Below are 13039 nucleotides of genomic sequence, written 5' to 3' on the forward strand. Positions count from 1 at the left end.
GCGTTGGGGCGGGCGTTGGGGTTGGCAGTGATGGCGGACCATGGGGATGGGAGGCTAAGGACTGAGGGGAGCGGTGGCGGCGGGGGCGCCGGGGGGCCGCCGGCCGGCGTAGGGGCGCTGGTGTTGGGCGGTGAGATGCTGCTGGCGCTGTCGCTGCTGGCGCTGGTGCTGCTGGCGGCCTACCGGCTGTACCTGCGCTGGGGGACGCGCAGCGGGCCGGGGGGCGCGGCCCGGGAGGGCCAGGCCGCCGCTCTGCCGCGGATGAAGCGGCGGGATTTCTCTCTAGAGCAGCTGCGCGAGTTCAACGGGGCCCGCAACCCCCGCATCCTCCTGGCTGTCAACGGCAAAGTCTTCGACGTGACCAAAGGCAGCAAGTTCTACGGGCCCGGTGAGACCGGGGGGCCGGGGGGGGGTCCCTCGATGGAAGCTGCCCTCTGGGGCGGGAGCCCCGCGCAGTCCCTCGGCTGCCCGCCGCGTTCCGGGCGGCGCCGGTGGGAAGCGGCGCTGGGGAGGACGGCGGGGATCGGCTGCGGCCTGCGGGCATCTGCTCCCCGCCACCGGGGCCAGGGCCTCGCCCCCACCCGGGGGGCGGTGGGTTTCGGGGAGGCCTCGCGGCGGGTCGGCGCCGGTGGGCTCGGTCAGGGTCCCGCGGGGTTCCCCTCGGGCCGCCGGCTCCTGCGCGCTGTCCGCACGCGTGGTGGGGCTGCGGTGGCGGTGTGGAGGGGCGGATAGCCGTGCAGACCGCCAGCTGTCCCCGGTCACTGCGGTCCGCAACCCCTCATCAGGCCGGCCTGCCCGCCCGGGGCCTAACGGTAGCTTTAAATGGGTGATGCACAACGGGTCCGGGTCCTGTGCATGCATCTGTCACGCATCCGCTCTTCCAGTTGCCAAGGTTTGGATGTGCAATGTTTAATTACTGGTTTTTTTCTTCTGTCTTTTCTAGTAGGTTTCCCAAGAGCAGCTGATCAATGCTTCCTTCATTCTAGCTCTTATGGTTCAGGAAGGAAAAAAACCCCAGCTGCTTACTTACTTAGATGCAGATGCCATATTGAGTGTGCATTTGAATCGGGATAAGGGCAAGCAGGGACAGCTCAGGGACTGATACATTGCTAGCATTGCAAAGAGTGCAGAAATCAACCACATCTCTTAAATAGAGAGGCAGACAATACAGTTCTTTGGATAGAAAATGTATTCTTCAAAGGTTCAGAAAAGTATGCTTCAAAGACAATGTTACGTTTCCATATTCACATTGTAGACTGTGAAACTGCAGCATATTTTCTTGTAATAAACAGCATTCTTAATAGTGAGGGGACTAATATTACTAGTGAGCACTCTGTTCACATCTTACGCCAAAGGAAATGAGGGTTATGACTGTTGATAATTTTCTGACTGAAACAATGGTCATTTGGAAAAGTTGATCTAATCAAATTATGCAGGAGTTTTCATAGTAGGTATGGCAAGTGTTCTTGTATGAGGGGTGGAGGAGAGAGGATACGCCTTCCTCTCCCCCTGGAAATAGTTCAAGTTAAGCAATTGTTATTTTTTTAATAATCTTAGGTTGCCAAAAGAAAAAATACAGAACTGGCATGGTACAAGTCCTTGGTTCTTACCAGGGAGGCAACAAGCTGTTGTACAGTTGAAATGGGCAAGTATTTTGTAACTCACGTTACCCTCAAAAGTTTGTGATACCAGCTCTGCTTCCAGTCACGGGAATTGAAACTGCTGTAATTGAATCAAAATGCTTTTCTGGCTGGATACTGTAAAAGTTAACAGTGGAATCTGAACTACCTTGCCATGCCTTATTTTGTTGGGGGTTTTTTTGACCAGTGAAGCTGAGCAATGCAGTCTGGTGTGCGGCAGCTTTCATGACACTTAATCGGGCTAGTTCTTTTCCCCTCTCAATTTAATCTTTTTCTATCTGAGACCTACCTGCTGATATAAAATGCAGGTAATACATCTGCTTCATGAAACTTCAAACACCTGTAAGTTGACAAGTTGCTTCATAAATTACTCCATGAAATAATACTGAACCATAATCTAAACATTAACTCTTTTGTGTATCAAACATAGATTACATTTTAGGCTCTCCACTGTAGATATCATCACCGTTTCTGGAGGTCTGTTATGGTGAGGATATCATCAACGTCTGGAGGTCTGTTATGGCGAGGAAGCTAAACCTTTATGTTCTAGGACATCAGTCTGCTTTTTAGACAACTGGCAGCAGCTGGTTTCCCTAAAGCAGTGCTTCCAGCTTTTCATGGAAAGGGACAAAGGCTTGCTTTTCCCCCCCACACTGTAGTGAAGGATTGCCTTTTTATAACACAACTGACATCATCTTTGTCTAGCACATAGCTGTTATTTGGTATCATGCGCATTAGGACAGTGATACTCAACCTGTGCATCATCAGCTGTGTGTTTTCTGCCAGACGTGTTGATTTTTGAATCGTGCTGATGTGGTTTCCCTGTATGGATGCATATCGGGGAATATTTCTTGTAACTGTTTTGTGGCTGTAAAGAAAAAAAGCTAGGTGGTTTGAAGTAGGTGGTTTGCAGGCCCTAAAAGATCTGAGAAGAAGTAGGTGGAAAAGTCTTCCTAAACCTTCAGAAAGACTTCATTCGGAGTAGTCAGATGTCCGCAGCAGTTCTCTTGGAAATTTTATGCCTCACAGCTGGAGTATAGCAAGAGAAGTGCAAAGCATACCAACAGAGCCATGACCAAATTTTGTTTAACAGAAGGAACAGTTGAGGACGCTGGCTTTGCTGACATGGCAGGCTTGACTGTGAGCCTTCTGTACTTTGTCAAGGTACTGATGAGAAATAGTGCTTCAGCTGTGAAGAGAGCGTTGGCTGAGGGCTTACTATCAAATCTGAAGTATGTCTTGACTGCTGGGTTAATGTTGAGTAACAGGGCCGTCTCAGAAGGCTTCTGATGTCTTGAAATTAAGGTCTTTTCTTTTTTTTTCCTTTCAGTGTGGTTTGGATGCAAAGGTGTTCCTTCTTTTTCTGCTTACAGCAGAAGGCTAAAAATGCACACATTGTCATCTAGTCCAGGTTTTCGTCCAGCAGTTGAGATTCCATTAAAATTCCCACCAAGCTTCTGATTTTATTAGAAGCTCTCCTGGTTTTAAGTTTCCTTACACTGAATCCTGTTATACTTTAATCTGTTTCATTGAAGAGCCCTTTATGTATATACATGCAGTTAAGGTATTTTTAAAAATTGATAGACTCTTGAAGTCATCCTTTCAAACAGCCCTGATTGAAAACTTCAGTTTCTTGAACATTTAATCAATGTCTTCCAATTTTGTTGGGTTTTTTTCCTCATGTTGTCTTCTTTAACCCTTCTGCAATTTATCTCATTGGTATCCTGTTAGTCTTTGGTATGTCTAATGCATTTTAGCTAAGAGCAAGAGTAGGTTATATCACACATTTAACTGTCTGTGCCTCCAAAAATCGCTTTGCTTACACTGAACTCGTAATTTAAAGCTTTATTTGCCAAGTTCTTTTCCAAACTGCTGCTTCCTGGAGTAGTCCTCTGTCCTGCGAGTATACCCTTTGTTTCAATGCTTCACTTTTAGTTGTATTAAATACCACCTCTGTTTGTGCCCAAATGAGTAAGTATCCTAAAATGCTTTGCTTGGTTATTAATTGTAATTAATTACCTCTTCCTTTATCAGCCATAAACTCTGACAGATATAAACAGTTAGAGGCACACTATTAAAAATCTTGTGTAACCTGAATTTCAGAGGAGCTGTTTTGGGGTGATTTCCCTATCTGTAATCACATCTCATGATGCAGAGTCTAATGATTAATACGTGTGTGCTGTATTGGGTTTATAGCCTTATAATGAGAGACAGATGAGAGACAGTTTTTACAGTTTCATTTAACAGTCAATCATTTCATTTCATGTTTGTTTGTATCGAGATTCCTGGTAGTGTATTGGTCAGTAGAAGGGCATGGTAAGACATAAAGTAATGTGAGCAAATCTTAATATTTAGTATTTAAATTGGCATGCCAACATAATGCTGTGAACAGGTTACCGAATACTTCATGCAGTTATGAAAAATACATGGCTCTGAGCATGACAAAGCATTATACACAGTCCAGTGTATACAACTGTTCCACCTCACTGCTTGGTTCTTAATGATTTTAAACAAATCAATTTCCTGACTTTCCTTCACTGCAGTACATTCTCGCTGTTAACTCATTTCTCATCTCACTCGTGTCTTTCAAAGTGTCATGAAGACTTCTGCTTTCCAGTTTGCCCCGAGGAATAGATTAGGTAGTAGTAGTTACTTTCACAAAGATTTCCATCATTGTTCATTTTTCATTAGGGGAAAATTACCTTTGTATCATGTTGGAAATCCAGTGAAGAACTGTGATTTCTGACATTAAATGCAGGAAATAGCTGTCATTTTTTCCTATCATTTGTATGAAAATAATCTGATGCTGTTAGACTTCCCTTGGAATTGAGCACTGTAAACTTCATTGTGTCTCTGTTTAAAAGACAACACTGATGCTTTTCAATACATCCTTTACAAGGGAATGGTTGGAGTGAAATATTGCAGGGGGAAGATCATATATGTGCTGTGTCTGGAGAATTCTGTTAAGGGTGGCCTTATCTTAAGAGCACTACTGGCTGAGAGTTTACAGATAAGTACAGAGGATAAGACTCGGGGAAAGAAGTGCCTCCTGTAAGGTGTCTTCTCTGTATTTTTGATGTTTGTCAGCTCCTTGGTGTCAGTGTAATGGAGGTGTCTCTCACTCCAGGACTCAGCTTTTTAAAGAAACAGCATTTCTGGATAAAGACATTAAGTTCCTACCAGAAGTAGTAAAACTATTACAACGTACTGAGGAGAGATTGTTCCCATACTTCTGATTGAAGGGAGTAGTCTTTGCTAGCAGGATGAAGGGGCTGTTATAAGCCCTCAGTTCATGTGCATGGAGAGTGGGGGCCAGTACAGTGGTTTTGTGCAGGAAGATGCATCACTGTCTCCTCCTCTGCTTCTGCTTTGTGTGTTTGTCAGCTGTTTGGGTTTTTTTTTCTTCTTCCTTTTTTAATAACCTGAATATATTCCTTAAAATTTGAACTGTGTGTTTCATTTAAGGTCTGTGTAAATCCCTAGTTAGTATTTAAACCATTCAGGTTCCAGTCACCTGAGGTTTGAGGTAGCAGGTATGGTCAAAGCAAGATATTTTAGGATGTGATAGTGGCATCGTTGTTAATGACAGCGATGTTAAATCCAGTCCATAGCAGTGTAGCTCTTTTTCATTTAATCAAAAATCCTTGCCAACATTACTTGCCTTACTGCGAAATGAACTAGTGGCCAGAGCATTTCTCACTAAAGCAAGATGCAGGATCTAGGTCCTCCTCAAGCATGGAGCTGCCTTCCAGGAATCTCCTGACTAGTGAACTACGGGCTCTCCTAGCAGTGCTCATTGTCTGCCCCTTTAGCTGAAATTGGGTCATTGATTCTTGCACTTTTTAAAAAGGAAACGAGAAAGGGAGTGAGGCCCTCTGGTCTTGTGCCTGAGAAGTCAGGTTTAGAGCCCTTTTTAGTTAGTGGTAGACTTGGTGGATCGCTCTCCTAAAAGCGCTTAGTTTCTGTGCAAGTTGTAACTTAAAATTGACATACATCTTTCATGTAAATCTGGAGCAGGGAAGTTAAAATTGTGTCACCTTGAATACCCAGTGAGAAATGTTATTAGAAGGCTTTTGCTTTCAAGCTGCATCTCAAAATGGCTTTGTCTAATTTGTAGCTTTTTTGTTCCCTCATAACAGATGCAACAAGGAATGAACACATGTCAGGATTGAGATGGAAAATTTTAAACAGACAGTGGGGGTTTTGCTTTGGAGTGGGAAAGGTAGACAACGTGGTAGCATAGTGCAGCTGTCAATAATTTCATGGTCTGTCTCCCTTTGTTCCTTTTACTTACATTAAAGGAGAAATTAGTCTTTATTCTTGTCTGCAGTTTAAGAAATGTTGTCTGTGAATTTCTAAGCTTCAGACATAACTAGGTTTTATTTCCAGTGGCTGCATGGAGCCCCCAGATGCAAAGACTATCTGGTATGCTTTGCATATTTAGTGATAGCTTGGAAGAGCTTTTTGACTACTTGAAGAAACCAAGGCTGTTTGAAAACTGAACCTTGTTAACCTGTGTTTCTTCAGAGAACTTGTATGGGCCTTGTGAGAATGAATACAAGTCTTAGCTTACAAATCACTTCTTCAGATATAAAGTCTACCACATCTGTGGTGCAGTCCCTGTGCTGACGGTTGGAGCAATGGAGAGTTCATTGTACAGTGTTCACCTTCGTTACTAGTGTTGGAGCAATAATCTGGGATGTTCTGCAGAGCTAGTGCAAAGCTAAAATGGTCAGATACCCTTTTTGGTAAACCAAGAATATCTACTCAAAAGCTGAACACCAGCATGGGTTTTGCTGGGGGAACTGTTGGCCAAACTGGTTGAAAATTGGAACACATGCTCTTCCAAGATCCAGTTTAGCCTGTTTTGGAACAAGTGACTAGAAGCAGTGTTTCCAAATGAAAACTTCAGCTTGGACAGCTTCATATGTCACATTTTTAAATACACTGTTTCAATGTTAAATTCATTTTTCCTTACTTGCTGTTGTTTTAGGGTGTCTGCAAAGAGAAATGAAATCTTCATGTGAGAACCAAAACAGGGCTGGGAGATGCAGAAATCCCAAGTGCAGGAATCGGAAAGGTGTTTTTACTAGCTGAAGAGACTTTGATTTTGCCAATTCTGAAGCTGCCTGGTTTATTTGTGAATAAAGACAAATGTCAGGCTGGAACAAGTTGTCAAATTCATCAGGGCAGCCAGATTTGTAATTGGATTCTGGAAAAAAGTGAGGATCTGCAGGTGGTGGGTAGCAACATTTTACATGCATTGTAGCTCAGGGAAGGGCGTACTTTGTACAAGGTGGAGTTGAAATGAAGGCTCTACACAGGCAAAAAAGGCAGTGTATAAATGTGGTTGTGTAGATGTGGAGATAAGTAGGCAAGTATGTAGTCTTGATAACTGGTCTCAGCACTAAAATAAACAAAGGCTCTGACATTGTTTTAGTATGTGAAAGCAATGATGGGAAGAACACTCTTCAAGGAATTAAATTTTTCCTTCATGTAGGGCTCATAGCTCCATGTAGCCAAGTAACATGTAGCAGACGTGGTTTAGTGGGTTTGACGTGTCCCTGACTTTCCTTTTGTTGTTGCAAGATGCCAAATAGGAGTGGGAGGAGAATTTTTAAAGGAAGGTTTGACTACGAAATAGATAATTCGGGACACAGCAAAAGGATAGGGTGTGATAGGGTCTCAAAAAAATCAGGTTATTATACATACTTATGCTAACAGCATCTCTTTTTGCAATCTTTTCGCTATGTATGTCGTGTCATGCTGCAATCAATTATTTAGAACAGGAGCCAGTCTAAATAGGTAAGCAGACAAAAGGAAAGAGAAGGAGGGCTGTGGGCAGGCCTTGCAGAGTGAATTGCATCTGGTCGTGAAGGAACTCTGTGGGAGTGTGTCTAGTATTGCACTAATGTCTCTACCTCAGAATCATGTTCCTGAAGCGTATTTTCTGCCCAGGGTTCTCTGTGCTGACACCTTCCTGGATGCTTCTCCAAGCACAGTGAAACCTGATATGCAAAATACCTTTTAAAGACTGTTGCACCAGTATTTAAATAAAAGTGAATGGTAGACTAGGGCTTATAGCAAAATCTCAGACCTATATATCCTATAAAATACTGTACTTAATCTTCACGTAAAAGTACCTGAATGGAAGCTTTGAATCTTGAAGGAGATTGCTCATACTGGGATCTGTAGACTGTTGCTTTAGCAACCCTGCAACTAAGGCAAAGCCACGCTTGCACCTTTTTTTTGTTTTAAAGAATCATAATTCAATATTTGCCTTTTAGGAAAGGCCTAAAGAATGGCTCACATTTCTGAGTTACATTTGCAGAGCTGGAATTTGAGGTGCTGTCTACAAAGTCCAAAAGGCTGGTTTTCACTAGTTAGCATTCTGTTGAGTGCTTGGACCTGGCTTGATGTTGTCTCTGTGACTCCTGAATACTTCTATAGTAAATATGCTGGAATGTTAACATTTAAATTCAATTTTAGAAAAGAAAAATAAATATTGATATAAGAGCATCTGGCATTACAATATATTTACAGGAATTTTGCATCCATTAATGTTAATGCAAAGTGGTACATTCTAAAAGCATTCTGCTTTCAACTAAATACGTAATTGAGATATAAGGGTGTTCAGGGCTTGATACCAATAAATATAATGTAATTCTCTTTTTAATAGAAATAATTGGAATCAAGCTGGGAGGACAGAATACTGATGGTGAGGAGGTTAAGTAGCAATTTGTAATTGCTTTTGGGGATTTACTGTTTGCGTGTGGTCTTTGTGAGAGCTGTTTATAGCTCCTGTCGTCTTCATTCAGAACATCAAAAACCAGCTCACTTGACTGATAGCTATTTTGGAGTGAACGTTGGAAGGTTCTATGTTATGTTGCAAATGATGGCCCCCGCTAGCACTTACCCTCTTTTATGGGAAGTGACTGAGCATGCAAAATGCATGGATTAGATATGTAGGTATAGGATTGATTCAGCCTGTGAATCCTGTTTTTCAAATAAACATCTAATTTGGGCTACAAATAGGTAAGAGTTCACAAGCACTCTTGATTTTGTTTCTCTTAGTACCGTAAATATAGCCTCCGATCCCAGAGGAAGTGAATGCTGTTCCTGCAGCTAAATATCTGAAAGGACAAGCATAGAGATCCTGATAGTCGTTATGGTCATGTCTTTTACAGACAGATTCGTACAGTGCAAGCTTCCAGTTGATAATTCTTTCTTGGATTTCTACTACTTGTGAAATTTTGCTTTTAAATCGGTTTATTTCCAGAGAGACAAGGGAATTGTCTTTAGCACACGAGATACCCTTCTGTTCTTGGGTTCGGCTGTAAGCAACTTACAGTGCCAAGCACTCTGGGGTGGAGAGACAACAGCAGGTCTGGTGAGGACATAGTTTCTGTTAATCCATATGGTACTTAGGTTCTATGTCTCAGGAGTTCTTCCCACTGCGTTCAGCCTCTGTCTCATCCCTGAAGTCAATGCCCGGCAAGAGCAGATAGGTGGGGTGGCTGGAGCCAGTGGCCTGCGAGGAAACCAGCCTCTTGGAATGATTCCCTGTGGCTTGTCCTGGTGCAGAAGAAGTCTGAGGTGCTACAGGAGGCAATAGAGGGGGTGAAGGATTGTGTGTTGCCACTTGCGTGTGTTCATTCTTGCCCATGGGTGCTGCCTTTTCTTCAGGCTGATGGCCACTGTCATCTTCTGAGAGGTAAGCCAGAGAAGGGTTCTGGCCTGTTTATCTTTGAGTAGTGACTACTCTTCAGAATGCCTCAGGCACTTCCCTGTTGCTTAGTTGCTGCAGTGCAGCTTAGTGCAGAACATGGTCAGGTGTTTTTTTTGGTTTCTTAATCAAGCTAAATTAAGTTGTTTGGTTTTAGGTCAAGAAAATCGAAGAAAACAAGATGCTTGAAGTTCTTTAGATTAAGTAAAATTTGTGAAAGTTACAAACCTCATCCTGAAAGTCATTGGTTTGTAAATCATCCCCTTCTCTTTGTAATAATATTGACAGTCACTGCTCAATATTTTATTAGCATATTTATGCTGCTTTGCGTCAGTCAAAAAGCACAAAGGGAGTAGCTGCTTTACATTCTGAATGCGAAGATTTGTGCAGTTTTCCAGAACAGTCCAGGATAGGTGCATGGGTGATCTGCTGACCGAAATACATGAGGTTATTTCCACAGAAGTGTGTCAAAAGACACACTGCCTGTCGAGTAGGTAGAAAGTTGTGGTGGTTCCATAAGTGAATTATTAACTAGCGCTCAAGTTGTATTGATTGATAAAATTCACTAGATTTCTAATTAGGATGTCTATACGATTTGCTTCTATTCATGCCTGACTTGTAAATACGTTTTGCTTAATGGAAGTGTTTCTTTTGAATTCCAGCCTCCAGTCCTTTTGGAATTTACCTCCACTGACTTGCATCAAATAACAGGGATTTTTCCAGATATCCCTACAAAGCTATTTTTCTCTTTTCTGCTTCTCTCAGCAGACTTTGTCTCTTAATGTTACTTAAGATTGACTCGCAGTGCTGTTGAATGCCGAGCAGCCATGGTGTTTGTTTAAACTACTGCTGTTCCCATCACTGCAGAAGTTTAATGTGTGGCTTGGGCAGACTATATAAAGAACTGAGATTGGTTGCCATGAACAAGGTCTTGAAGGCATCGATTTTGTCTTTTTGTTTTCAGATGGTCCATATGGAATATTTGCTGGCAGAGATGCCTCCAGGGGACTAGCAACTTTCCGTCTAGATAAAGATGCACTCAGAGATGAGTATGATGACCTATCGGACTTAAATGCTGTACAGATGGAAAGCGTGAGAGAGTGGGAAATGCAATTTAAAGGTAAAATCTCAAATTAGCAGCACATCTTTAGTTTAAGGAAATGTTTTGAATAAAAATGACTTATTTGGGTTTGGGGCAGCTTTTAAAGAGATATTGACAGTAATGTTTGTAATGCAACGTAAAATTCTTGGGAGAAGACATGGGATTTCAGGCCTTTCTTCTAATGGAGAGGATTCCCATATATCCCACTATAGCTTTTTCAACCTTTTAGTTTTATACCAGAGAGTTGTTCGCTCTTCAGCACAGAATTTCACTATTGAAGTTCAGTGTAGCTTAGCTGATGGAATTCCTGCTCGCAGGTTGTTGGAATTCTGATTAGGACTAAGAGCTGGTTTGGCATTAAGGGTTGAACAAGTTTGTCTTGAGATAATTTCTCAAAAGCATGAAGTATGCCACTGGAGGGAGGGGAAGTAATTTTTCACATGAATTGAAATCAAAACAGGCCAAGGAAATTTGTGCTGGTTTTAAGAGCAATGTTTTGAGTCATTGTGTGACACAGCTTGCCTCAGCTGTGGGAGAATTTAAACCAAGTACTTGGAGTAGACAAAGTAGTGAGCAGTGGTGGCAGCAAGATTGTTTTAAGGGCTAAGCTTGCTGATACATTGCCATCAATTTCAATGAATCAGGTTTAGGACCTTAGCGTGTAGGAGAAGTGAATTTGTGGTAGTGCAGGCTCACTAGCAAATGCAGCTGCCTTTGGTTGTAATGGAATCATCGATCTTTTTCAGAAAAATACGACTACGTAGGTAGACTCCTAAAACCAGGGGAAGAACCATCAGAATACACAGATGAGGAAGATACCAAGGATCACACTAAACAGGAATGAACTTTGTAAACAACCAAAGTCAGGGGCCTTCGGAACTGCAACCTCTTATTCCCCATCACAGAATGTCCTGCATCTTTGGGTACAGTTCATCTGCTGCGAAAAACATTCAACAGGTTTTGTACAAGGAAAATAATATACTCACAAAGGAAGATTTGAATACTAGACATTGTTTGTGCTGCCAGACTTTTTGTTGCAGTTTCTTTGTAATGTCTGGTTAGGCTTTGTTAGTGAAGAGGAGCCAGGGGTTTAAAGGCAAAAACGCTATTCCTTTTTATCAGTAAACTGAAGTCTTCAAATAGTATATACTAGAAGCTCTCTAAAAGACCTGAGTCTTCAAGCTCAGTGGAAGGTTTGAATCTTGTTTCATGTGTCTCCTCCTTCAGCATTAAAGTACTTGTGTACATCAGTATCAGTAGGTTAGACTACCAAAACTGGTGTTAAAATGTGAATTTCCAATTTTGTTTTGTATGTGGGCATTAGTAGCCCTGGCAGAATACTTCAGTTCTCTAAGAGAAGTCCGTGTAGATTAGGATGGGGGTAAATTCATCCTTTTCTCAAAAGGAGTGGGTAAAACTGTGTCCTCTGCAACAACTATTATCTGAAGCCTGCCTCTCCCCACCTTTTCCCATCCTCTAAATGAAATCAAATATTAATTGTGCCTTATTTCGCTTACATAGACTTGAATTGTTTTAAGGGACGGCCCCAAAATTGTGGTTTCATAGTCACTACAAGCAGCATTGAGACTGAAGTTAGAATGTTCTGTTGACTGGAAAACCTTGATGTCATTCTGTGTATAGAATGTAAAAGAGGAATACTCAGTGTTACTGCCATATGTTAATACTACATATACTTAAATTAGCATTGTGATGGCCAAATGCATACTCCCATGCTTCTTTTTAAGTAATTACAAACACACACAAAACGTCACCCTTCCTCCTCTTCCAGAAGCTGCCCAACTTTTGGGAGCGTAGCCTTCACACCCCTGTAGAGTGAAGGGGCGTGTGTGCGTGTGGATGTGCGCGTGTCTGTCTGAATGCAACACTGGGGAGGGATTGTTTCTGCAGATATTGTAAATACGAGTACCATTTTAATAAAGCATGTACAATACCAACCGCGCTGTCAGGCTTTGTATGGAAGCTGCTGAGTAGAGCTGAACACAAAGGAAGGGGAAAAAGTCTTGAATATGAAGCATCCAACCGCTGTTCATGCTGTTCCTTGTCCTCAGGGTGTTATTTTTCCCTTTCAAGTCCCAGCTTTTGAGGAATCTTGGACTTAACTGAGGTAAGCTGTAGTTAAGAGAATAAACCTACACCAGTGCATTTTTGGTGGGGAAAAAATAAGTAACTGAAGGAGAAGGATTTTAGGAAATCATGTGATGTACAGTAAAAGGAACATGTCTTGTGGCACTGATAGGAGGACACTGGAGATCTGTACATAGGTATCGCTCAACCTGCTGCAGAAATTTCACTATCATCTCCTCTGCTAAATTCAGAACAGTGACACTATTAAGTTCATAACTTGCAGATTTATGACTTATTTATCTGTACCATCTGTACCTCTGCTTGCAGATCTCACCTGGGACAGGTCTGCAGTAACAAATTCCTACGTACACGTTCTGCTGAGCTGTACACTGTGAAATTCCAGGGAACGCTGCTTTTTTTATTACTATTTGACTGAAAAGAAATTTATATTGATGTAAATGAAACAAACAAATAAAAACCCTCCAG

At 42.2% G+C, this 13039-nt stretch overlaps 1 protein-coding gene across 1 annotated transcript; it reads left to right on the forward strand.

Moving 5' to 3' along the window:
* Positions 1-11: 11 nt before the first annotated feature.
* Positions 12-12423, forward strand: PGRMC2 (progesterone receptor membrane component 2). The gene is made up of 3 exons (XM_030480704.1): positions 12-388; positions 10331-10486; positions 11215-12423. The coding sequence occupies exons 1-3, from the start codon at positions 31-33 to the stop codon at positions 11310-11312; spliced, it is 612 nt and encodes a 203-aa protein (XP_030336564.1). The 5' UTR covers positions 12-30; the 3' UTR covers positions 11313-12423.
* The last annotated feature ends 616 nt before the right edge of the window (positions 12424-13039 follow it).

This window comes from Strigops habroptila, chromosome 3 (assembly GCF_004027225.2).
Source record: "Strigops habroptila isolate Jane chromosome 3, bStrHab1.2.pri, whole genome shotgun sequence".
Lineage (NCBI taxonomy): Eukaryota > Metazoa > Chordata > Aves > Psittaciformes > Psittacidae > Strigops > Strigops habroptila.